This window comes from Geotrypetes seraphini, chromosome 9 (assembly GCF_902459505.1).
Source record: "Geotrypetes seraphini chromosome 9, aGeoSer1.1, whole genome shotgun sequence".
Lineage (NCBI taxonomy): Eukaryota > Metazoa > Chordata > Amphibia > Gymnophiona > Dermophiidae > Geotrypetes > Geotrypetes seraphini.
Genome location: NC_047092.1, coordinates 188,230,946 through 188,257,339, shown reverse-complemented (window position 1 = coordinate 188,257,339; position 26,394 = coordinate 188,230,946). Strand labels below are relative to the sequence as shown.

The 26,394-nt window shown below is 44.2% G+C and overlaps 1 protein-coding gene across 2 annotated transcripts in view; it reads left to right on the top strand.

Annotated features, from left to right (window-relative positions):
- ABCC5 (ATP binding cassette subfamily C member 5) overlaps nucleotides 1-26,394 on the top strand; it is a 273,093-nt gene that overhangs the window by 90,201 nt on the left and 156,498 nt on the right. For both annotated transcript variants that reach the window (XM_033958465.1, XM_033958466.1), the window contains 2 exons: nucleotides 3,768-3,839; nucleotides 4,030-4,154. In XM_033958465.1, the coding sequence (XP_033814356.1) occupies nucleotides 3,768-3,839; nucleotides 4,030-4,154 (197 nt within the window). The remainder of the gene's footprint in view (nucleotides 1-3,767; nucleotides 3,840-4,029; nucleotides 4,155-26,394) is intronic.

Here is a 26,394-nt window from a genome sequence, read left to right as displayed (position 1 = left end):
GCCTCTTTCTCGCTCTTTCTCCTTGGCCACTGTTTAAGTGCCTTTCTGTCTCTTTCTCTCTATCTTCTTGGCCACTGTCTGTGTCTGTCTGTCTTTCTATCTCTTTCTCTCCTTGGCTGCTGTCTGTGTATGTTTCTGTCTTTTTCTCTTACTTTCTCCTTGGCCGCTGTTTATTATAATAATAATAACAGTTTATATACCGCAATACCGTGAAGTTCTATGCGGTTTACAAAAGATTATAAGAGGTACAAAATGAGTGACCTAAAGAGAGTGAGAAGTAGGTCAAGAAAATCGTTGTTGAGAGTGGTGTGCGGGTCAGTTGTCTAGGTACTTCAGGACTAGGTATGTTTTTAGGTGCTTCCTGAATTCCTCGTAAGTGGAGGGCGAAAGCAATTGTTTTAGGTCTTTGCCCCATAATGCTGCTTGATGTGAGAGAAGGTGTTTGTGGTGTTTGTTTCCCCCCCTCTGACTGGGGGGGAAACGAAGTTCAGGTGTGAGATTCTCTTGTGTTTGTTGTTGGAGAAGGTGAAAAGGTCTGTTATGTATTTAGGGGCTAGACCATATAGTACTTTGAAGCAGAGGCAGACGAACTTAAACTTTACGCATGCTTCTGTCGGTAGCCAGTGCAACTGCCGGTAATAAGGTGTTACGTGATAAACCTCTTTAAGCTAAAGATAAGTCTGACCGCTGCATTTTGCACAAGCTGCAGACGTCGCATATTCTTTTGGGAAATTGCTAAATAGGCGATGTTGCAGTAGTCAAGTTGACTTAGTACGAGGGATTGTACCAGGATTCTGAATGCTGATGTGTCAAAATATGGCTTAACGGATCTCAGTTTCCAGAGAGTGAAAAAACCCCTTCTGATTAAGGAGTCCACCTGGTCTTTCATGGTTAGGCACTGATCTAGAGTTACACCCAGTATCTTCATGGTGGACTGAATAAGGTAATTAAGATCGTTGATGCATAGTGGGGTTTTGGTGTCAAACGGGTGAGGGGAAGCAATGAAGAATTTCGTTTTTTCTGGATTGAGTTTGAGCTTGAAGTCTGACATCCATTGTTCCATCACATTTATTGCTTCTGTTGTCTTGGGAATGGTTTCCGAGATAGAGTTAGCAAATGGGATGATGAGCGTAAAGTTATCTGCGTAACTGAATAGTTTTATCGCTAGCTGGATCAATTGCAAGCCCAGTAAGGACATGTAGACATTGAAAAGCAATGGGGATAGCGGTGACCCTTGTGGCACACTGGAAGAATTGCTCTACCACCAGAGGGCATCCGCTGAAGATCAGGGGAGGGAAGTTTCATGGCAACTCCAGGAAGTACTTCTTCACCGAAAGAGTAGTGGATCATTGGAACAGACTCCCACTCCAGGTGATAAAGGCCAGCAGCGTGACGGATTTTAAGAGAAAATGGGATACTCATGTGGGATTTTTAAGGGAGTAAATTCAGGGGAGGGGATACTTGGAATGGGCAGACTTGGTGGGCTTTAGCCCTTTTCTGCTGCTTTTTTCTATGTTTCTATGTTTCTACCTGATAGGTACGAGATGTAAGGAAGCCATGAAACCAGTTTAACACCTCATCCCTGATGCCAATGGCATCCAGGCATTGGAGCAATTTCTCATGGTCTACCAGATCGAAAGCAGAGCTCATATCGAATTGCATGATCAGGGCATTGAGGCCCTTGCTAAACAATAGTCGCAGATAGTCTAAGATAGCCGTGATTACTGTCTCCGTACTGAATAAAGGTCTAAAATCGGATTGAGTTTCATGGAGGAGAGAGAACTGGTTGAGATATTCCATCAGTTGGGTGTGAACCAATCCCTCCATGATTTTTACATAAGTGGGATGGATGCTATTGGTCTGTAGTTGGTTATTAACGCTGATGGTTCCTTTCTATTTTTTAGGATTGGGGTTATTATTATGTGACTGTTGTTAGTGAGGAACTTCCCGTTTTTTAGATTCTGGGCTAAGTAGTGTAGCAATGATAATTTAAATTCTAATGGCGCCACTTTCATAATTTCATAATTTATGTGCCTTTTTGTCTCTCTCTCTCATTGGCCGCTATGTGTCTGTCTTTCTCTGTCTCTTTCTTTCTCTCTCTCTCTCCTTGGCCACTGTCTGTGTATGTTTCTGTCTCTTTCTCCTTGCCCACTGTTTATGTGCCTTTCTGTCTCTTTCTCTCTCTCTCATTGGCCGCTGTGTGTCTGTCTGTCTTTCTGTCTCTTTCTCTCTCGTTGGCCGTTGTCTGTCTGTCTTTCTATCTCTTTCTTTCCTTGGCTGCTGTCTGTGTATGTTTCTGTCTTTTTCTCTCTCTCCTTGGCCGCTGTTTATGTCCCTTTTTGTCTCTTTCTCTCTCTCTCTCTCTTTCCTTGGCCGCTGCCTGTGTGTCTTTCTGTCTCTCTCTCTTTGGCCGCTGTCTGTCTTTCTATCTCTTTCTCTCTCTCTCTCTCCTTGGCCGCTGTCTTGTCTGTCTTTCCTTCCCTCTCTCCCGTTCCCTGCCTGCGCCCCGCTCCCCTTACTTTGACCGCCCCCCCCCCAGCCCATCCCACCCCCACTGCGGCAGCACCACCAGCCTCCAACAAATCCTCATCCTCCACCCAGAAATTCACCCAGAGGGGAGAGTGGAGGCAGAGGAGAAGGCTGTGCGACCATGGAGCGGCAGTAGTTGTGGCCTTCTCTCCCCTAGCTCCGTAGCTCGGTCGCCGCTGCCTCCTCCTTCTCTCCCTGATATCGGCTCCCAATGTGTGCACGTGCCGCACACGCGCCACACTGTGCAACATTTCTCTGCCGACCACAGAGCGATGGACCACAGAGCCACAAAAATTGAAGTGCGCATGTGCGCTTAGGGTATTATTATCTTAGATACAATTCTCTTTGGTACATCAATGAGAATAAAAAGTCAAATTTCAGCAAGCAATAATAAACTTTTATTGATTATGACAGGAGTCGCTATACAACATATCACCAAAAATTGGAAAAATTATAGTAGACTTAACTATACATTCTGGTGGAACTCATTGTGCCATATTTACAAAATGGAAAGAACAATTGCCAAACAAAAAGGAAATTATAATAATTTTAAAAAGATCTGGGGGCCATTAACTTATTGCAAGATTAGATGCCATTTTTCATTGAAAGAACATTTTTAATATGGGGGTGGTATAAAGTTTTATTTAAGGTTTAATCGATAGATAAGAATGTAATATTTATACAGAATTTATGATTAAAATTTTGGTGGGAAGGATGGGTGGGGAGGGAATAAATTTATGTTTTTAAGATAATAATTGAAAGAAATTCAAGTGATGTGTATAAATTTAAATGTTGTAATATTGTGCACTTGATGTAAGATGAAAAATGAATAAAGATTTTTTTTTTTTTTTTAAATCTTTATTCCTTTATTTCTTTCAACAAGTGTACAGTATTATTACAATTAATTTACATAACACACTTGGCATTCTTAAATAATATTATTATACATGTTTTTATTCCCCCCCCACCTCCCACCCTTTTCCATATCAATAAAATATTCCTTCCAAATTTATATATAATTATACATCCCTTTTTGATAATACAATTAATCTGACATGAAATCTGTCCCTCCCCCCATCCTTCTTCCTCAAACACTTTAAACATTTTATTATAACCAGTAATGCACAACAATAAATATCCCATCCTATTACATATATGTTGTTATGAAAAATGAATAAAGATTTTGAAAAAAAAAGGAAGTTATAAATCTGTAATTTTTTTTTTTTCCTTGCATTCAGGGCAAATTGGTTGGAATCTGTGGCAGTGTGGGATGTGGGAAAACCTCATTGATCTCTGCCATCCTGGGGCAGGTAAGAGTACATTTATTATTCCACTTTGAGGAAGAGATAGAAATAAAAAAATGGGTTTGACCGCTTTAATTGTCCTACTAGGATCAGCTCTGTTTGCCTGTGTAATACCTGCCCTGAAATAGCTTTAGTGATGGGCAGGTCCTTATTGCACTGCCATTGTTCACGAACTTGCTCTTGTGTTCTACTATAGATGACATTGTTGGAGGGCAGTTTAGCAGTAAATGGGACTTTTGCTTACGTGGCTCAACAGGCTTGGATTCTCAATGCTACGCTCAGGGACAATATCCTCTTTGGCAAAGAGTTTGAAGAAGAAAGGTACGTTTTTAATAGGATGTTGTGTGTTGCTCACATGTCTACATTGCTAGAAACTAGGGATTAATACAATGATCCAAATGAAAAAGAGTTGAAATAAGTTTAGCATATATAGCCCTACTAAAAATAAAGGCAGGCTTTTACAATGCTGCGCTGCTAAGCTGCCCATAGGAATAGAACATACTGTAAATTCAGACTCCTTTTCTATTCTTTCTGCAGTTCCTCCCTTGTATCCCCCTATACTCCGTCCGTCATGTGAGTCTCTTGTCGATGCCCTTCTCCTCTACTGCCAACTCCTGACTTGGTTCCTTTTGCTTTGCTGCACCTTATGCCTGGAACCTCTTGCCTGACTCAGTGCATCAGGCCCCCTCTCTTGTGCTAGTTGAATCTAGACTAAAACCCAACTTTTTGAAACTGCATTTATGTTCTACCCTGACAACCTGTAAAGCCCATTCCCTCTCTACCTACATCCAGTCTTCTACTACTATTATTTCTATAACACTATCAGACATACGCAGTCACAGAGAAGACAGTCCCTGCTCAAAAGAATTTACAATCTAAACGGCCAAGACAGACAAACAGGATGTCATGGATACAGTTAAGGGGAACTGTTAATCTGCTGGCTGGGTTGGTGGGCAGTAGGGAGTAGGGGTATGGATTGAAGGTTATATCAAAAAGGTGGGTTTATAATCTGCTTTTAAACGAAGAAAGGGGCTTGGCGGACAAACTTGGGCAATTTATTCCAGGCACAGGGGGCAGCTAGATGAAAGGAACAAAGTCTTTAATTGGCAGAGGAGGAGAAGGGTACAGCTAAGAGCAGCTTAACTGAGGAAAAGAGTTCTCTGGGAAGTGTATAAGGAGAGAGAAGAGAGGCAAGATATTGAGGGGCACCAGAATGAACACACTTGTAGATCAGCAATAGGAGCTTGAACTGTATGCGATGGCGGATAGAGAGCCAGTGAAGTGATTTAAGGAGAGGGGTGACATGAGAATAGCGAGGTTGGTAGTAGAGAATTACATGGGGAAAAAAATCTGTCCCTGTCCCCGCGACCACTGTCCCCGCAGCATCCATACAAGCCTAAGTACTGCGATATTTAGCTTATTCCTTCCTTATAAATCAAAGTTCTGGCTGCTGAACTGGAGAAAGAGATGTTCAGTTGACAGGGCTTTGTTTATACATTTTTATCAACACAACTAATATACTACTTTATCCTAAAGCAAAAAAAAAATTATATATATATATATATATATATATAAAATTTTTTCTACCTTTGTTGTCTGGTTTCTGCTTTCCTCATCTTATTCTCATTCATTTCTTTCCATCAACTGTCTGCCTTCTCTGTCTCTTCCATATGCTCTTTTACTGTTCCTCTCTCTTCCATCTCTCCCTCCCAATTGGTCTGGCACCCATCTTCTTCCATCCACTCCCCCCATTGTCTGGAATCTCTCTCTGCCACATTTCCCTTCAGTTTCTATTCCTCTCCACCCCACCTTCCCCAGTTCCCTTCAGCGTCTGTTCCTCCCTACCCCACCTTCCCCATTTCCCTTCAGCGTCTGTTCCTCTCCACCCCACCTTCCCCAGTTCCCTTCAGCGTCTGTTCCTCTCCACCCCACCTTTCCCAGTTCCCTTCAGCGTCTGTTCTTCTCCGCCCCACCTTTCCTCCCTTTCTCCCTCCCTGCCCCTTACCTTCACGGCAGGCAATTTCTAAATTTGCTTCCTATGAGCAGCTGGAGTGTTGAAATCGCTTGTGGCTACAGGAAAGGTCATCTCTGATGCAAAAGCCAGATTGTAGAGGATCAAGAAACTGTCAAGTTGAAAGGAAGTCCAGGCAGCAACGGAGATCAGCACACTCAAATAGCTTGGATAAGAAGAAAGGAGACAGGGCGATAGTTGGATGGGCAGGAGGGGTCCAGTGAGGGTGTTTTGAGGAGTGGCTTAACCACCGCATAAGTCTAATGTTTCCCCCACCTAAGTAACATGTATGTCACCTTTGTCTTATGTCTGTCTTAATTAGATTGTAAGCTCTTTGAGCAGGGACCTTCGCTTGCGTGTTTGTTGTACAGCACTGCATGCATATGGTAGAGCTTTAGAAATAATAAGTAGTAGTGGTAGTAGAATGCTTTGTAAAAGGACCTGAAAATCTGGTGATTTTTTTTTTTAATAATCATCTTCCATCCTCTGCACTCCATTCCATGGGCACCATCTTCCTGCCCTGTCACTTTGCTCCCCTTGGCACTGTCTCTCCTCGGGCACCATCTCATCTCTTCCCTCCCCTCTATAGCACCATCTCTTCCTATTTCTCTCCTTTTCACCCCTCCCTCCCTTGGAATCTGTTCTCTGCCCCTCTTCTCTACCTCAGGATAAATCTCTGGAGAACGCCCCCCCCCATCATGTTTCTTTAGCGTCCCTCCAGACCAGCACAGAAATGGATGGGTTTACGCTACTCTGCCAGCAGTGAAGATTGAGACATTAACTTTTGGCTTCTGTACAAGTGGGCTGTGCAGTCCCTATTACAATCAATCTTTTCTCAGTCTCCAGTAGGTGGAGTGGTAAGATTGTGCAGGCTGTGCTGAGGTTTGTTTTGGGCCTATTGGATCTGGTTAGGGAATTTTTCTGGTCCCTTTTGCTGTCTGGACAGAGCTTGGGGGGATCCTTTCGGGGGTCCTACTGACTTCAGGGGTTCCACACTTGGAAGGGTCGAATCCCTTCCCCCCATTTCCCCCACCTCCCCAGGTTTCCTGAATTTAGAGGAGCCTCAACTGTATGCCTGGCCACCTGTTCAGCACAGACTACATTTTAGAATGCCTGTGTGGTCTGCTGTCTTGAGACAGCTGGTTAGCTGTAAGAAGTTTAAAAAGAAAAAAGAAAGCAACGGAGCATACAGTGATCCTGAGGCCACTGTTTTTGTACAGCGTTGTTGTGCATGGTTTTTTTGGTGCTTTCAGTATGAGCACTTAAAAAAAGCAGCAACATTTTATGTGGGCGCTGAGCGGTAGATGCAGTTGGCGGATGCACTAAATGTTCTGGCCACCTCGAGGGGGACCTGGCTTAGAGTGTCAGCGTGTCAGGCTCCCCTTCAGGTGCGTACGGTTTGTCGGTGGAAGGCAGTGGTGACATCAGGGCCTCACCTGCTGCCCACACTGGGGTATCCTCATCTGCCGGCAGCCAGGCAGATTCGGTGTTGTGGACCACTGGGGAGGCTGGGGATTCCCTTATTGCTGCGGCTGCTAGTGGTGTTTCTGTAGCGGTGAAGTTGAGTTTGGCTTCGGTGCCAAATATTATTTCAGGTGACAGTTTAGCGACGACCCTTATCTTGGTTTTGGTGGGAAGCACGTCTATTTTGCCCACAGCCTCAGGCAACCTTCCTCCTGTCTTAGAGAGATAGGAACAAGTCTTAAATGTGTCTTCTTCTCCTGCTGTGTTTTCTGGATTGCCCTGATTTTGTCTCAGCCATGTGCAAAGCTTATTTACAGGCGGCTGGGGGTTCTGCTTCAGTTCGGAGGGTCTCGGGGTCATTTGGGGTTTTTTTCCCTTCCCTTCAGTCTTCTGCTACGGCTGCCTCTTTCCAGCCTCCTCAGCCATCGACCAAGCCACGGGTGTCTTGGGACGAGGATTCTTTTCTGGCTGATCCGTTTTCTCCAGATGAAGTTTTGGATCTTGGGGAGGACCTTCCAGATCTGTTAGGGGGGCCGGATGTTTTGGATGGAGATTTTTCAGAGGTGCAGGTTGGCGAGGATGTGTTGGTTATGAACATTTTTCATTGGGAAGAGTTGCAGGAGTTCATTCTTCAGGTGTCTTCAGTTTTAGACTTTGAAGAGGAAGTTAAGGACACCCCTCGTGTTGTGGACACTTAGAGGGATTTGGTCAGCATCCCGCTCTTTCCCTATGCATCAGGATATTCAGGGTGTAGTGCACGCTCAGTGGAAAGTTCCATACACGCCTTTTCTATTGACTTGGTCCATAGCCAGACTCTACCCCATTCTGGATGGGGATAGAGAAACCTTTAAGTCTCCTGTGTCTGATGCAGTAGTCTCATCTATTGCACGCAGACTTATTGTGCCGGTGGAAGGCGGCTTGGCCCTGAGAGACTCTCAGGACTGTAAAATGGAGGCTCTATTAAACAAAGTTTTGATGTGAATGCCTTGGCTGTCCAGGAGGCGATTTGTGGTGGTCTGGTACCCCAGGCTTGTTTCCAGTGCTCTGAGAGAGTTTCTGACTGTGAGACAGCTAACTGGTCTTTAGTGGATCAGGAAATTGCTAAGATTGAACTGGGAGCTTGCTGTACCCATCTCCCTTGGTAGGGCTGTTGGAATTTGTTTAGGGGTTTCTAGTCCCTGTTTTTGGCCGGATCGAGCTTGGGTGGGCCCTGTTTGGGGGTCTGTCCGACCTTGGGGGTGTCAAACCTAGTGGGTCTTGAGCGGGGTCCCTCCCCCCATTTCCTCCATCTCCCCACTTTTTTTTTTTTTTTTTGAGGAGCCTCAGCAGTAAGCCTTGGCCCCTAAATCAAGCAAGGCATATTGCTTTGAGAGCCTGTAGAGTCTGTTCTGAAAAAAAAATCCTGAGGTAGTGCCGGTCTGAAGGGTTGCTTCCCTTTAACTTACAATTTTCTTTGTGCAGAGCTTATTTTCAGGCAGCTGGGGGCCCTACGTGTGCCCAGAGGGGTTTCACAGGGGGTCCCTCCGCACCCCCTGTGGCTTTGCCTCCCTCTTCTCCTTTGGCGTCCCCTCTTCCTTGTCCAAGCGCCCGTGGGTGCCTTGGGTTACGGATTGGTGGTCAGAGGAGCATGTTGGCCTAGATGAGGACCTGGACCCTTTTTAGGAATTCCAGGATCCTCCCGAGGGGACAACCGCTGGCAGTGGGGCGTTGGGTTTCCCGCCTTCTGGCAATGAGGTGTCCGTGGTGCACTTTTTTCAGATGGATGAGCTCCCAGACCTGTTTAAGCAGGTCTCCTCAGTGCTGTGTTTTGAGGAAGCGCCACCGGAGACCCCGCTTGTGGGGGACCCTCTTCTAAGGGGGATCCGTACTATTTCCCGCTCTTTTCCTCTGCATCAGGATTTTCAGGATATTGTACTGGTGCAGTGGAATACGTCGGAGGCGCCGTTTCGGTTAGCGTGCATCATGGCTCATTGGTATCCCATCCCGGATGGGTATAGGGCTACTTTAAAGTCGCCAGTGGTGGACGCAGTGATCTCAGCGATTTTTAAGAACATAGGTACCATGTAGGTATCAACGATACTGCCAGAAGCACATCAGATAGCATCCCTAAAAACTTCGAGGCCCTGGGAAGAAAGCTGAAGCAGACAGGAGCACAGGTGGTCTTCTCATCAATTCTCCCGGTAAGAGACAAAGGCAGAGACAGGGAAGAGCGTATCCATCGGACCAACGAGTGGCTTCGCGAATGGTGTTTAGAGATGAACTTTGGATTCCTAGACCACCGAGAGGCGCTACAAGGACTACAGGGACCTGACGGACTACACCTAACAAGGAGAGGCAAGAAAATTTTTGGACATCGACTAGCACGCCTACTTCGGAAGGCTTTAAACTAGGTAAGTTGTGGGAGGGTTCATACATACATACCAGAGCAGCAAGGATCCACCCTGGGGAAGCAAGTAAAACCCATACTTCTGAGCCTAAGGTAGGTACCCATAGTATACACAAAAAAACAAGAGTCACACTAAAGGGGATAGGCATCTCATCACAAATTTGGAGAGCAATGTATGTTAATGCACACAGCTTGGGCAACAAAATCCTGGAACTAGAAACAGAGATAAGGAATGCTGACCTTGACATAGTAGCAATATCCGAGACCTGGTTCACAGAATCGCATGGGTGGGATATGGTTATACCAGGCTACAATCTACTTCATCGGGACAGAGAGGGCAAATTAGGAGGGGGGTTGCACTATACACTAAGGATAATATCAAAACTACCAGGATCACAGAGGTTAGATACACAGAGGAATCACTTTGGGTAAACCTGGCCAGAGGGAATGAAAAATGCCTTTACCTCGGTGTGGTATACAGGCCTCCAAGACAACAGGAAGACAAAGACAAGGAATTGATTGAGGACATAGAGAACATCACTTTGCGTGGTGACACAGTACTGTTGGGGGACTTCAACATGCCAGATGCAGACTGGAACACCCTCTCCGCGACTACGTGTGGTAGCAGAAGAATATTAACCTCCATTAAGGGTGCACAACTCAAACAAATGGTATTAGAGCCCACCAGGGAAAAGGCAATACTGGACCTGGTATTCACAAATGGAGACAGTGTCTCGGAAGTATCAGTGGGAGACACGCTGGCCTCCAGTGACTACAACATGGTATGGCTCAACCTCAGGAAAGGCTTCTCTAAATCAAACACAGCAACGAGGGTCCTCAACTTTAGGGGCGCAGACTTCGACCACATGAAAGACTTTGTCCATCAGGAGCTGCAAAGCCATGCAGAAACTGACAATCCGGAAACTATGTGGTCAAATCTAAAATCCATCCTGAGCGAAGCATCTAGCCGCTACATAAATACAGTAAGCAAACGCCGGAGAAACAAAAAACCACAATGGTTCAGCAAGGAAATTTCGGACCTCATTAAAAAGAAAAAAGATGAATTTATCACCTACAAACATCTTGGGAGAAGGGAGGCAAAAGAAGACTATCTGGCCAGATCTAAGGCTGTCAAAAAGGCAGTCAGGGAAGCCAAACTTTGAACAGAGGAAGATCTAGCACTGAACATTAAAAAAGGGGACAAATCCTTCTTCAGGTACATTAGCGACAGGAAGAGAAACAAAGATGGGATAGAACCCCTTAGGCAATCAGATGGAAACTATGCAGAATCTGATACTACCAAGGCAGAACTGCTAAACGAATACTTCTGCTCAGTATTCACCTGTGAAGCACCGGGAGCTGGTCCACAACTACAGATAAGACACAGCCAAAATGACCTGTTTCATGATTACGAGTTTACACCCAGTAGCGTCTACACAAACTTTCAAGACTCAAAGTAGACAAAGCCATGGGACCTGACAATCTACACCCCAGGGTACTCAGAGAGCTGAGTGAAGTTCTGGCTGAACCACTATCCGTGCTCTTCAATCTTTCCATGCGCACGGGAAAAGTACCCCTAGACTGGAAAACAGCTAACGTAATTCCACTCCACAAAAAGGGCTGCAGAACAGAGACAGAAAATTACAGACCGGTGAGTCTTACATCCATAGTGTGCAAACTCATGGAAACACTGATCAAACAAAACTCGACAAAATTCTAGACGAAGAAAATTTACGTGATCCACACCAACACGGGTTTACAAGGGGAAGGTCCTGCCAATCTAATCTGATTGGCTTCTTTGACTGGGTGACCAGTCATCTGGATGCCGGAGAGTCCCTGGACGTGATATATTTGGACTTCAGCAAAGCTTTTGCTAGCGTCCCGCACCGCAGGCTGTTGAACAAACTAAAATCGATGGGATTAGGGGATACATTCACTACATGGATAAGGGATTGGCTAGATGGTAGGCTTCAAAGGGTGATGGTAAACGGTACCCCCTCCAAAACGTCAGCAGTGACGAGTGGAGTACCTCAGGGCTCCGTCTTAGGGCCGATTCTATTCAATTTATTCATAGGAGATTTGACCCAAGGGCTTAGAGGAAAAGTATCACTGTTTGCCGACGACGCCAAACTATGTAACATAGTAGGCAAAAGCAGTGTGCCTGACTTTATGACGCAGGACCTTCGGCAGCTGGAACAGTGGTCATCAACTTGGCAGCTAGGCTTCAATGCTAAAAAATGTAAAGTAATGCACCTAGGCAAAAAAAATCCACACAGAACTTACACACTAAATGGTGAAACCTTGTCCAGGACCATGGTGGAACGTGATTTAGGAGTGATCATTAGCGATGATATGAAGGCTGCTAATCATGTGGAGAAGGCTTCGTCCAAGGCAAGACAAATGATGGGCTGCATCCGTAGGGGTTTTGTCAGCAGAAAACCTGAAGTCATAATGCCACTGTACAGATCCATGGTGAGACCTCATCTCGAGTATTGTGTTCAATTCTGGAGACCACACTACCGGAAAGATGTGTTGAGAAATGAGTCAGTTCAGCGAATGGCTACCAGGATGGTCTTGGGGCTCAGGGATCTCACGTATGAAGAAAAGCTAAAAAAACTGCGGATGTACTCACTGGAGGAGCGAAGAGAGAGGGGGGACATGATTGAGACCTTTAAGTATATCACGGGGCGTATAGAGGTGAAAGATGATATCTTCAGTCTTACAGGGCCCTCGGTAACCAGAGGACACTCGCTGAAAATCAGGGGAGGGAAATTTCAAGGTGATGTTAGGAAGTACTTCTTCACCGAAAGGGTGGTCGATCATTGGAACGAGTTGCCTCAGCAGGTGATTGAGGCCAACAGCGTGTCAGATTTTAAGAGAAAATGGGATATTCACGTGGGATCTATAGGGGAGTAAAAGTCAGGGAGTGGGTCATTGGTATGGGCAGACTCGATGGGCTAAGGCCCTTTTCTGCCGTCAATTTCTATGTTTCTATGTTAAGAATTGCTGCTGCTGGGTCACACCAGTGGTCCGCTCACACGGTGGCCCTCAGGTCAAAGACCAGTGCTCTAAATGAGTCCAGCCTCACCTGCGTACATTCCAGTTTAGCAGGAACTTGTCTAACTTTATTTTGAAACCCTGAAGTGTGTTTTCCCCTATAATAGATTCCGGAAGAGCATTCCAGTTTTCCGCCACTTTCTGGGTGAAGAAGAATTTTCTTATGTTTGTACGGAATTTATCCCCTTTCAACTTTAGAGAGTGCCCTTGGAAAGGGTGAACAGTCTGTCTTTATCTACTAAGTCTATTCTCTTCAGTATTTTGAACGTTTCGATCAAGTCTCCTCTTTTCAAATGAGAAGAGGCCCAGTTTCTTCAATCTCTCACTGTACGGCATACCATGCCTGTTGAGGGCAGTTTTGCCTTATGGGACTCTGAGGAGCGTAAGTCGGAGACCATTCTTAAGCAGAATTTTGATGTCTCTGCCTTGGGGGTCCAGGTGGCTATTTGTGGGGGGGGCTGGTGGCTCGTGCTGTGTTTCAGTGGGCTGAACATGTCCTGGATCAAGAGTCTGATGACTGGTTGTTGGTGGATCAGGAGGTGGCAAAGATTAGATGGCTGCCTCGTTCCTCTCGGATGCTCTGTATGACTTGGTGCGGACGTCAGCAAGTGTCTGGCTTTTGGAGTGGCTGCACGACGTACCTTGTGGCTTCACGTTTGGTTGGCGGATGCCGCGTTCAAAACTCAGCTTACCATATTTTCCTTTTGGGGGTCTTTTTTGTTTGGAGAAGACTTAGATAAGTTGGTTCAGACTCTGCCGGACTCTTATGGTGCCCCGCCTGCCTGAGGACCGTGCCCACTCGGCGTCTCGGGGCGGCACTGCCTGCGGTGTCTGTGGGATTTCTGCAAGTATCGCCCTGGGCATGGGGCTGCTACTTTCCAGGATTCCGAGTTTTCCTGGGGTCGGTTTTATTAGTGCATGCAGTTTTGGGGGGATTTTTATTGTAATTTTCAAACTTATACATTACAGAAAAGTACAAGAATGGAATTTGTAAACAGAAAAAATAAAGGAAATAAACTACTATTGTAGTAATACTAAAAACAACCAACAATTTCCATCAAGCCCATATTAAGGGAGATTACTTAATTTAAACAGAAAAATGTACAAACATAATAAGAAAAATTTATATTAATATACTTCAAGTAAATATTATTTGCAAAAAATCAAAATTCTCTTTTATTCCTGGTCTCATTCAAATTAACTCCTATAGACATTAGCTACTAAATTCAATTTATAACGACTTATGGGTTTCTTGAACCAGTAAAAACTGTTCTAATTGTAAAGGATCCCAGAAGATGTAATCTTTAATAAACATTTGCATGGGAATTTTAAATAGAAAGATGCTTCGATTGCCAAGACACGAGATTTTAATGTTAGAAACGCCTTTTTCTTAAACTGTGTTGTCTTAGCAACATCTGGAAAAACCAAAACATTGTCCCCACAGAATTTTTTATTTTTATTTTGAAAGTAGGTTTTCAAAATCAGTGTTTTATCAGATTCATTTAAACATTTTACTAATAAAGTAGCTCAAGTCAAGATAGTGTCCCGCGAATCTTCTAAAAAACCTATAAAGTCAAATTCTGTGGGGACAAGTTCTTCTATCCCTTGTTCAGAAGTAATTTTTTTCTTTTGTGGAACATAATAACATATCGATATAGGCAATAAATCTGCGTTAGCCAAACCAAGGATTTCCTTAAAATATTTTCTAAGAAGAATTTAAGGTAATAATAAATGAGTCCTTGGAAAATTAACTAAACGCAGATTTTTAACTCTCAAAAGATTTTCAAACATTTCAAATTTAGAATGCACTACATGGGAATCCTTGACTGTTGATGTGGAAAATGTTTGTAGAGACAACATCTGTGAATCAATTGCTGTAATACGTTTATCTAAAATTTTTTACATTAGCATCGTTGTTTTTCAGCTTTTGAATCACTTCATGTGAAATATTTTGATTTTGAATAGCTACTGACTTTAACAATCCCTCAACACGAGTATTAACCAACCAAAGATCTTTAAGGGAAATCTCTTGAGGAGTCTCTTGAATCTCATGCATGGTTAAGGCTTCAAGTTTCAAGTTTTATTAGGATTTTATATACCGCCTATCAAGGTTATCTAAGCGGTTTTACAATCAGGTACTCAAGTATTTTCCCTATCTGTCCCGGTAGGCTCACAATCTATCTAACGTACCTGGGGCTATGGAGGATTAAGTGACTTGCCCAGGGTCACAAGGAGCATTGCGGGGTTTGAACCCACAACCCCAGGGTGCTGAGGCTGTAGCTTCTTCTTGAAAGGAGATGGCCTTAGGCATTGCTCCAAAATACAGAGCTAATGCCATACCTTGCTGAGAGTCAACCAGAGACTCAATAGGCCTACCCAATGGGTTGGCCTCGGAAGAAGATACCGGAGGGAGAGGAGTTCTATCCAAGGGGCTGAGAGATTCCCCCGATGTTGACGGCGGGATAAGCCATCATAGGATTAATATTAACTGGTGTCAAATGATGGTCAATCGGGCCCATTAAAACTGAAGTAGAACTCTTAAGTTTTGTTTTCCTCTTCCCCATTATAAAGGAAATATTCAAATCTAAAAAAATATCAAGATTAAATAATAAAGTACCAAACTTTTTCAATCTCTCCACGCGGCTCCAAAGGGCTCCCAAGGGACTTGGCATGCCCCTTAGGGCACGCCCCTTTGGCCATGCCCTGCGGCCGCACCGCAGCCACAGCATCTTTTAGAGGAAAGGACCCTGATGATGCTGTCCCGGTGTCCTCGCAGGTGCCTGCACGGAAGTCGGCCCCAAAAGTCACCAGCAGGCAAATTCAGTGAAGGCACAACGTCCCCAAAGGGCAGGAAACAGTCCCTCGGTCTCGTTTACCAGGCAGGTAATGGTGATCCCTGAAGGGGAAAGCAGCCGCAGCGTCTCTTAGAGGAAAGGGAAAGGACCCTGATGACGCAGTCCCGGCGTCCATGTAGGTGCCTGCATGGAAGTCGGCCCCAAAAGTCACCAGCAGGCAAATTCAGTGAAGGCACAGCGTCCCTAAAGGGCAGGAAACAGTCCCTCAATCTCGTTCACAAGGCAGGTAATGGTTATCCGCGCATGCAGTTCTTTCAGGGAGGCCCGTCGGGAGCTGGGAATCCTTCCGCCGGTTCTCCCGCTGCCCGTCCTGCACAATAACTCGTTACCAGCACCCCCTTTGGTTCCGGTGGGTTCCCGGCTGCGCAACCTTTTTCCCCAAGTGGGCCGAGATCCCGTCTGATCAGTGGGTCTTGAAGGTGGTGTGTGACGGTTATGCTCTGGAGTTTGCCCGCTCTCTGCCAGATCATATCTAGCCTCTCTGTGTCAGGCGACATGGAAGATGCTGGCCTTTCGCCAGACCCTTCAGCGCTTGCTAGATCTCAAAGCAGTTCCAGTGTCCCCTCAGGAGTGCGGGGACTCCATTTACTTTGTGGTGCCCAAGAAGGAGGAGACCTTTCGACCCATCCTAGATTTAAAAAGGGGTCAACAGGGTTCTCAGAATTCCCTCTTTTTGCATGGAAACACTGTGGTCTGTCATTCGGACGGTTCAGCCGGGAGAGTTTCTGACGGAGGCCTTCTTGCATGTTCCTATTTGGGCCTCCCATCAGCGCTTCTTTCGCTTTGGGATCTTGGGTCAGCACTATCTGTTCTGTGTGCTTTCCTTTGGTCTGGCCACGGCTCCCCGGACGTTCACCATGGTTATGGTGGTTGTCGCGGCAGCTTTGTGGTCAGAGGGCATTCTGGTGCATCCCTACCTGGATGACTGGTTGTTGCAGGAGAGCACCCGGATTACGGCTCAGGTAGTGGAGTTTCTGGGTGGTCAACCTTTCCCAGAGTCAGTTGGTCCCATCTCAGCTTCTGGAGTAACTTGGGGTTCTGTTTGACACCTCCTTGGGTAGGGTCTTCCTTAGTCAATCTTAGTTTTGCCTCCTTATGGTGTTCCGGTGTCTTCGGGCGCAAGATTTCCTCCAAGTCTTGGGGTCGATGGCGGCTTCCATAGATGTAGTGACGTGGGCATGGGCCCACAGGCGTCTTCTTCAGTTTGCTCTGCTCCTGAGGTGGTTGCCCCAGAGGCACAGTTTGGTTCTTGTTCCTCTGCGAGGCTTGGCGCATTGCAGTCTTCGTTGGTGGCTCCAGACCTCTCATCTGGTTCAGGGGACAAGTCTGGATCAACCACAGTGGACAGTGCTTCTCACGGATGCCAGTCTCCTCGCTTGGGGAGCTCAGTGTCTAGGTCACTCAGCTCAGAGCACCTGGTCCACAGAGGAGGCATCCTAGTTGATTAATGTGTTGGAGACCAGAGCCGTTCATCTGGCTCTATTAGCCTTCTGCTCCCTTTGATGGGCAAGTCGGTCAGAGTGCTGTCGGATAATGCCACGACAGAGGCTTAAATCAGTCGTCAAGGAGGCACCAAGACCACTTGGGTAGCGCGGGAGGTGGCTCTGCTCATGCTCTAGGCCAGTGTTCTTCAACCTTTTTACACCTATGGACCGGCGGAAATAAAATAATTATTTAGTGGACCGGCAAACTAATAAGACTGAAATTTTTTAAAACCCCATTGCCGCCCCATCCCCGCGAGCTCGGACCCATTAACCATCTGATCCCATCCGCACAAGCCTCAAATAGTTATGATTTTATATTGAACATATTTTATTAAAGTATAAAAAGAAACAATATTCTGTACAATTGTCATTTTATAAATATAAATAATACAGGGCAAGTATCAACAAAACCCCCGTCTCCCCTCCCCTTCACATATATCCCCTCTACTATCAAGAAAACTGAATAAGCCAAATTATTACAGAATGCTACACAAATATCATGCTAACAGAATACCACAGTCACACATGGCAGGAATGGCGTTAGGGGAGTGGAACTAGGGCAACTTCCTCCTGGTCAGAGAGAGCCCTAAGCCAGCTGGAAGCTAAAGACGCACTGCCTGGGCTTTGCACTCCCCAGTTATGTCTAACATCAGCTCTAGCAGGATACATATTTTAAATCTGATATATTCTAATCACAAGATAGAAATAAAATTATTATTTTCTACCTTTTGTCGTCTCTGGTTTCTTCTTTCTTCTTCTTTTCACTCTCTTCCATCCAACGTCTGCCCTCTCTCTCTTCAATCCAGCCTCTGCCTCTTCCATCCACTGTCTGCCCTCTACCCCTCCCCCTTCCATATGGTATCTGTGTTCTTTCTATGCCCCTCTCTCCTATACCAGATCTAGCATCTTTGTCCCTCTTTCCTTATTTTTCATCTGATCCCCCTTCCCAGCATCAATCTCTTTCTACTTTGTCATTCCTCTGTCTCTCCCCTTTCCCTCATCTGATCTCTCCATTCCATCCTGACTCCTTCCCCCTCCTCTAATCTCCCTGCCAGCTGTTTCCTTCCAATGTTCCTCCTCCCCTGTCCAGCAGTACCTTCTCCCTTTCTTCCTCCCCTTATCCAACAGTAATTCTCATCCCTTCCCCTTCTCCCCTGTCAACAGTAGCCCCTTCCCCTCCCTTGTCCAGGAGTACCCCTTCTCCCTTTCCTCCTCCTCTTATCCAATAGTAACTCTCGTCCCTTCCCTTTCCCTTCTCCCCTGTCAACAGTAGCCCCTTCCCCTCCCTTGTCCAGGAGTACCCCTTCTCCCTTTCCTCCTCCTCTTATCCAACAGTAATTCTCATCCCTTCCCTTTCCCTTCTCCCCTGTCAGCAGTGGCCCCTTCCCCTCCCTTGTCCAGGAGTACCCCTTCTCCCTTTCCTCCTCCTCTTATCCAACAGTAATTCTCATCCCTTCCCTTTCCCTTCTCCCCTGTCAGCAGTAGCCCTTTCCCCTCCCTTGTCCAGGAGCACCCCTACTCCCTTCCCTCCTTCCCTCTCCAGCAAATGTTTCCTCTATGTAGGCTAGGGGCAGCTCTGTGTGCTTTTAACTTCGGCAATCAGCTGCCCCTAAGCAGTATTTTAGCCGCGGTTTCATGAGGCAACCTCGGGGCCTTTGGTAGGCCGGCCCGCTTTGATGATGCGATGTGGGCCGGCTTATCAAAGGCCCCGAGGCTGCCTCATGAAACCGCGCTAAAATACTGCCTAGGGGCAGCTGTGTGCCGAAGTTAAAAGCACACAAAGCTGCCCCTGCTTGTCTGGGGGTGCGGAGACATACGCGGCAGGAGTAGGAAGTGGAAGGCAGGAGTGTCAGCATAGCGACGGCAACAGGAAGTTGCACGTCAGCTGACACCGGCACTTTTTGCTGTGGCTGGGGACCCGAATCCTTCGCGGACCGGCAACATTTTTTTGCGGACCGACATCGGTCCGCGGACCGGCGGTTGAAGAACTGTGCTCTAGGCGGAGTTGCATCTTCAGGACATCTCAGCCTCCCAAATAGTTGGAGTGGAAAATGTTCAAGCGCACTTCCTCAGTCGTCACACATTAGATCCCAGAGAGTGGTGTCTCAGCCCCATGGCCTTTCAGTTGATAGTGCAGTCTTGGGGCCTGCCCCTGATTGACCTAATGGCCACGAGTGGCAACGCCAAAATGCCCCGTTTCTTCAGTCATCGCACAGATGGTCAGGCTGTGGGTCTGGATGCTCTGTTTCAACCATGGCCAACGGAGGGGTTGTTGAATGTGTTCCCTCAATGGCCATTAGTGGGCAGAGTTCTTCTCCGCATCATTCGCCATCCGGGTCTAGATGTTCTGGTGTCTTCAGATTGACCTCGACAACTGTGGTGCGTGGATCTGGTGAGGCATCTGGTGACGGATCCTCTTTCTCTGCCTATCTCGGACGACCTTCTGACGCAGGGTTCCATTCCATTGTTCAATCCGGTTCCCTTCTGTCTTACGGCTTAGCTCTTGAATTTTGGGGTCGCCTAGGTAAGAAGGGGTATTCTGATAAAGTAGTCTCTACTCTCTTGGGGTCCCGGAGGCTGTCTACCTCTCTGGCTTATATGAGAGTTTGGCATCTATTTGAGGAGTGGTGTCATGCGCGTTTCCCTGCCTACCATCCTAGAATTCTTGCAGGATGGCCTGAACAGGGGGCTGGCTTGGTCTTCTCTCCGGGTTCAGCCTGTGGCCTTATCAGCATTTTGTGGGTTGTTGTAAGGTCAGCGTTTGACTGTCATTCCTGATGTGATTTGCTTCTTGCAGGTGGCCAAATTGCTCAAGCCTCCCGTGCGGCCCTCTGTTCCATCTTGGGATCTGAATCTGGTTCCGTTTGTTCTAGTGCGCCCAGCTTTTGAACTGTTGGGCAACTGCTCTTTGAAGGACCTTACTCTTAAAGCGGTCTTCTTGGTGGCCATTACTTCAGCTAGACGTGTTTCTGAGCTGCAGACTTTCTCTTGTAGGGCTCCCTTCTTGGAGTTTTCTAGGGAGCGGGTTGTCTTGAGGCCTATTTCTTCTTTTCTGCCAAAGGTAGTTTCTCCTTTTCATGTCAATTAGGCTGTGGTTTTCCTGGTGTTAAGTAGCCAGGAGGGCTCTTCCGAGCAGAAATAGTTGCGCAAGGTGGATGTCAGTCGGGTTCTTCACTCTTATGTGCAGAGGACCCAGGAGATCAGGAAATCAGATCATCTCTTTGTCCTTCTAGCAGGTCTTCGTAAGGGGGATGGCGCTTCTAAGGCCTCTATTGCGCGCTGGATCAAGGAGACTATTGCTTCCGCTAATCTTCTGAGGCAGAAGCCTGTTCCGGAATTTCTCAAGGCTCATTCCACTCGGGGTCAGGCGGCTCCTTGGGCTGAGTCTTCGCTTGTGCATCCAGTGGACATTTGTAAGGCTGCGGTTTGGTCTTCCTTGCATTCCTTTGTCGGACACTTCCGGGTAGACTTCAGGCATGTCGGGATGCGGTGTTCGGTGAGCGTGTTCTGGTGTCGGCCCTTCGGGGGTCCCACCCGTGATGGGGACTGCTTTGCTACGTCCCACTCATAAAGATTAACCTCTGCCGGTCTAAAGAGTGCTAAAGAAGGAGAAATGAGGTTCTTATCTGCTAATTTACTTTCTTTTAACTTCTCCAGACTGGTAGAGGTCCCCATCCTGTCTGTTGTTATGTTGTTGTGCCTGTTGCATGGGCAGTTTTGTTTTTTTGCTGTGGGTTCTAGTATTTTTCTAGGGCCGAGGAGAATTAAAGAACAGCGGCTGTGGCTTAGCGGGCGAGTTGTGGGGACATTTTATTTCTGGTATCTCTCATTTGCATTTTCCAACAGCATTTGGGTATTTTAGTTATTACTCCTGTTCGGAGTATTGTTTATTTCTGTTTCCAGTTCTTAGTTCTGCTTGGCTATCTGGCAGACTGATAGGAATAGGGAAGGTATCTCTTATGTACTATTGCACAGTTTTGTTTTCAGTCTCCACCTGCTGGTCATAATTGGGATATATACCCACTCGTAAAGATTAACCTCTACCGGTCTGGAGAAGCTAAAAGAAAGTAAATTAGCAGGTAAGAACCTAATTTTTCCTTTGTGCTGTAGATGAAAGCCTTGATCCTTTAGAAGCTGCATGTCTCCCAATAAAAATGCTGGATAATTCCATTTTGAAGAAGTTTGTAGGGTGTCAGTCACTGAGGTTAAGATCTCATTCTAAAAAAAGTATTCATTAGAGTACTTTTAGCATTTTGACATTTTACACAAGAGTCGTCCTTCCATAAACCCATTCCAGCTCCCTTGACCCCTTGGATAGATGAGCTCTATGAAGGATTTTATATTGAGTTTCTTATAGGGCGGCAGATCACAATGTACTTTAGTTTCTAATTAGTTTTTCCTTCTCTTATGTTTTCTGCTATGTACTCTAGTCTTAATTATATGTGAACTGAGTCAAACTCCACTGGGAGATGACCTGGTATATAAACAAAAGATTAGATTAGACTTTAGGAAATTGTTAGACTGGGTGTCCAAATGGCAAATTAAATTTTATATGGACAAATTCAAAGTGATGCACTTTGGGAAGTATAACTCAAATCATAATTATCAGATGCTAAGGCCCTGATTGGCTTAGATGCCTAAGCCAATCAGGGCCTTGGGCTCCTCTGCGTGCATCATATGATGCATCAAGGAGGGAAGGCCCGCCATTTTAGATTGGTGGACCTTAAAGATGGAGGGACCGTGTTTCCCTCTTTGGGGGGTTCGGGGAAGTGTCCGGTGGCAGGAGGAAGTGGGCATTCCTTATGCCATTTTTTTCTTGTGTGGGGGGTGGGGTTGGCATTACAGGAGGGAGTGGGCATTCCTCCTGCTGTTTTCATTGCTGCATGGGAGGCAGTTCATGGTGCCGGTTCGGCGGGGAGGGCCATCATGAGCGGGTGGAGGGGGGTTCTTATTTTTTTTATGGAGCAGATATTGTGGATATGTAACGTGCACAGCATCTGTGCCCATTTAAAAAAAAAAATAAATAAATAAAGGCTAAACTAAGTTAGACAGGTAAGCGACTGGTTTTGATCAGTTTGTTGTTGTTTTTTTTTTTTGAATCACTAAAAGAGATCACTTTTTGGTGCATGTTAGAGAATCAGTCGCTCTGCTAGTTTACATGGCATTTCAACATTAATGAGCTTATTTACATGGTCGGATCAGAGAATTAGCGATTGTGAAGAAAACCATGTGGTGAGCTGTTTTCTGCATCGGGTCGGAAAATGCAATCGTTTCTAAAGCTGTCAAAACAGTTATAGTGACGGTCACTGGCTTTAATGCATCTGGGCCCAAAGTTTTAAGTTGGACAAGTTTGATAAGATAAGTGGGTTTTTTTACGCTATTTATGCATTTTTTTACACTGTTTGAAATTATTGCAGTGGTAGTAGGACACTTAAAATTGGAAGTTTTTGTGCTGGTGAGGACTTAATGTTCTGAGTTGTGCTCTGAGGCTTCCCCCCCCCCCCCCTTCTACAATTTTACTATTTCTCATTTGTCCTTTAACAGAACATCCTCTAAATAATTAATTATTTGTTGTTGTTTTTTTTTTGTGAATGGGTGGAATTAAATTTTGGTTTTATTTGATTTTGTTCCTCCTGTTTCTGATTTTTGGTTGATAGTCACAAAGGATCCCAATTTTTTATTTTTTTATTTTTTTTAAAGGATAGTATTAAAACAACACATCAACAGTTATAAGTTAATTTAGGATACCCATGAGTAATTCTTAGATAGCAGCTCCAGCAGTGGAGAAGTGAAGCCAGTGCCAGATAGACTTCTGTGTCCCATATATGGCATGACAGATCAGGATGAAAGAAACATAAAGAAACATCATGTCAAGAGGATTAGAAGAGCCCATCTTCACAGGATCCTTGGCTTGTCCGTGCCCTCTAGTTTGCAAAGTTGCTTCTCTCATCTTTCCCCTATATTTACCCCTTGTGCAGGACTGTTTAATAAAGCATTATGTCCCTTTGCTCTGGAGAAATGTCTCCCATTCTCAAATAAAATAACAACTAAATGATGAAACTAATAATGACCTAGTAAGCACACAAAGGGATAATGGCCAGTCTCTCCACTTCTGGCCAGAAGAATAGAAGGGCTAAAAAAAAAAAGGGCCAAATGTTTTAAAAATGAGTCCTTTGGCCAGGAGAAAGTCGGTGAAATAAATTTTTCTAACCAAAGCACCTATAGAGAGGAGTCCACAACTCCCTTGCTTTGCTTCATGTAATATAGCATTTTGGCTGCTTCACCTGGCAGCCAGCAGAGGATCTAGACTTAGGGCTCCTTTTGCTAAGCTGCGCTAGCGGTTTTAGCGTGCGCTACAATGCTTTGCATGCTAGACGCTAACGCCTCCATAGAGCTGGCGTTAGTTTTTCCGCGTAGCGCGGGGGTTAGCGCGCGCTAAAAACACTACTTCAGTTTAGTTAAAGGAGCCCTTAATCTGTGGAAGCTCAAGTCTACAATGATTTCCCTCAATTGCATTTTAATCAGCCAGCAGCACCTCCATTGTTTAACTCAATGGTTCCCAAACCTGTACTGGGGGACCTCCAGCCAGTCAGGTTTTCAAGATATCCCTAATGAATATGCATGAGAGAGATTTGCATATAATGGAAGTGACAGGTATGCAAATCTCTCTCATGCATATTCATTAGGGATATCTTGAAAACCTGACTGGCTGGGGGTCCCCCAGGACAGGTTTGGGAACCACTGGTTTAACTTATTCCCTTAATAATCGCAGACATGTTACTAATCTTTGGTAATAGCACACTTTCAGTGGCTCATTTATTCTACTGTGACATTGATATAATTGCCATTAACATGTTGCTTCTTTTAGCTGTAGAATTTGCTGGCCCTGAGCTGTAGAAAGTCAAGTGCACAAATTACCTAAGTGCAAGAGGAAGTGAGGATCAAAAGATTTTGAATGATCTAGTTTTGAAGTAATGAATGAGAATCATTAATTGAAAGTTAATTGGGTAATATCAATAAAGTTTATCTGGTATATTGGGATTGCATGCTTGAGCTGCTGCCTACAGTACTTCTGGGATTTTTGGTTACACCATACCTCGGGGTTTGATCGTATAATGTGTTATAAAAAATATTAATAATGCTGCAGAACAATTACTTGTTCATTTACCAACTGATTAAAATTCATGCATAATTTATTGAAATGAGAAGAGACTTTATAAATAAATCTCCTTGTCCTCAGGAGCCTAGAAACAAAACATATATGCTAATATAAAAGTATACTTTTACCTCAAATGAATTTTTTTTTTTAATATGCATGGATACATTGGTCTCATTAATGCAGATTTCTAGTTGTCATACTACTAATCTAAGTCTATACTTCCCAACAGAATCTTTAAAATAAAAAAAAAATAATTCATATTTTGAGGCATATATGGCATCATTCAAGAACATAAGAATAGCCTTACTTAAAAATACAATTGAAGATACTGTAAAAGAGAATGAAAAATATGTATTAAAAAAAGTTACGGAGTTATGTGAGCAATGGAACCCATTACATATTTCTTGGTGGGGAAGAGTTCAAACTATTAAAATGATGATGTTACCTGTAGTTTGCTACCAAATGAGTATGATACCTATTTATTTTCAGGGGTCCTTTTATAAAAAGCTTAATAGCATTTTAACAAAATTTCTTTGGCTTGGTAAAACACCTAGAATAGCTTTAGTAACTTTGCAAAAATCAATTAAGGAGGGAGGGGTAAATTTTCCAAATTTCTATAGGTACCATCAAGCCTATATTCTACGTCAGGGTATGTATTGGATCCTCCCAGAACTTATGGATAATGCACCGGATTGGTTATATTTAGAATGGCGCCTTATGTTTCCCCTAAATTTAGTTCATTTGCCAAGTATTAACATACCTAGAAGATACAGAGAAAATAAAATATTAATGGATACTTGGAAAACGTTGAGATTTATTGATAAATTAACACCTATCCCAATAAACAAATCAACTAATCAATCTATATGGATAAACTCCAAGATCAAAATTGGCGGAGCTCAAATCCTTTGGAAGAACTGGATTATTGCAGGCATTAGATCTATAGACGATGTTATTTCAGAAGGTAAACTGCTGGATTTTTCACAATTGCAACATAGATTTGGTCTTAATAAAACACAAAGTTTTAAATGGTTGCAATTGAAGCAGGCCATTCAGGTTGGGTTCCCTGAATGGAAAACATTAAATAATCAATATAGTTTAAAGTTCTTATGTTTTCAAGCAGACTTCCTAGGACATCAAGCCGCATTGTGGTATAAATTAATATCTGGATATTTGAACAAAAAACCAAAAAATGGTCTAAGTATATTTGGAGCATTGAGATTAAGCATCAAATTAATGCATCTCAATGGCCACTAATTTGGTCTTGGAGAATGGGATGTACAGTGTCAGCATCTATGAGACAAACTTGGTTCTTTTTATTACATAGAGCTTTTTGGACCCCTACACGTTTACAAAAATTAGACAGTTCTAAGTCTAATAAATGCTGGCACTGTAATCTAGAACCAGGGACATTAGATCATTTATTGTATTATTGTCCCTATATTAAAACTTTTTGGAATTCAATTTGGCCACAAATTAATAAATTGATGGAAAATCATATTGCAATATCATATGATACAATATTATTTGGAATGATGATGAGAAAAAAAAGTCAAATTTCACCAGAAAATAACAAGCTTTTATTAATTTTAACAGGGGTTGCCATTCAGCATATAACCAACAACTGGAAGAATTATAACAACCTAAATTATACTTTTTGGTGGAATACAATATGTCATATATTTAAAATGGAAAGAACAATATCAATACAAAGAGGGACATATAATAAATTTATAAAAATATGGGGGCCATTGACAAAATATTGCAATGAATAAATAATAAAATTTTTTCTTCTTCTTTTCTTCTTTTAAATATCTTTTTTATGACACACATAAAGGGGGGGTAATTAAAATAAATTCTACATAATATGTTATAATATTATATACAATATGTAATGTATGAATGAAAAGTAATAGAAGGGTGGGGGGAGGGAGAGGGGAAAAAAATATATTTAGAACATATTGTATTAGATATAAAAGTGTTATTGTATATTCATCAATTGTATTTTAACATGTTGTACACTTTCTGTAAAATTTGAAAATAAAAAATAATATATAAAAAAAAGAATAGCCTTACTGGATCAGACCAATGGTCCATCTAGCCCATCATCCTGTCTTCATGGAGGCCAATCCAATTCACAAGTAC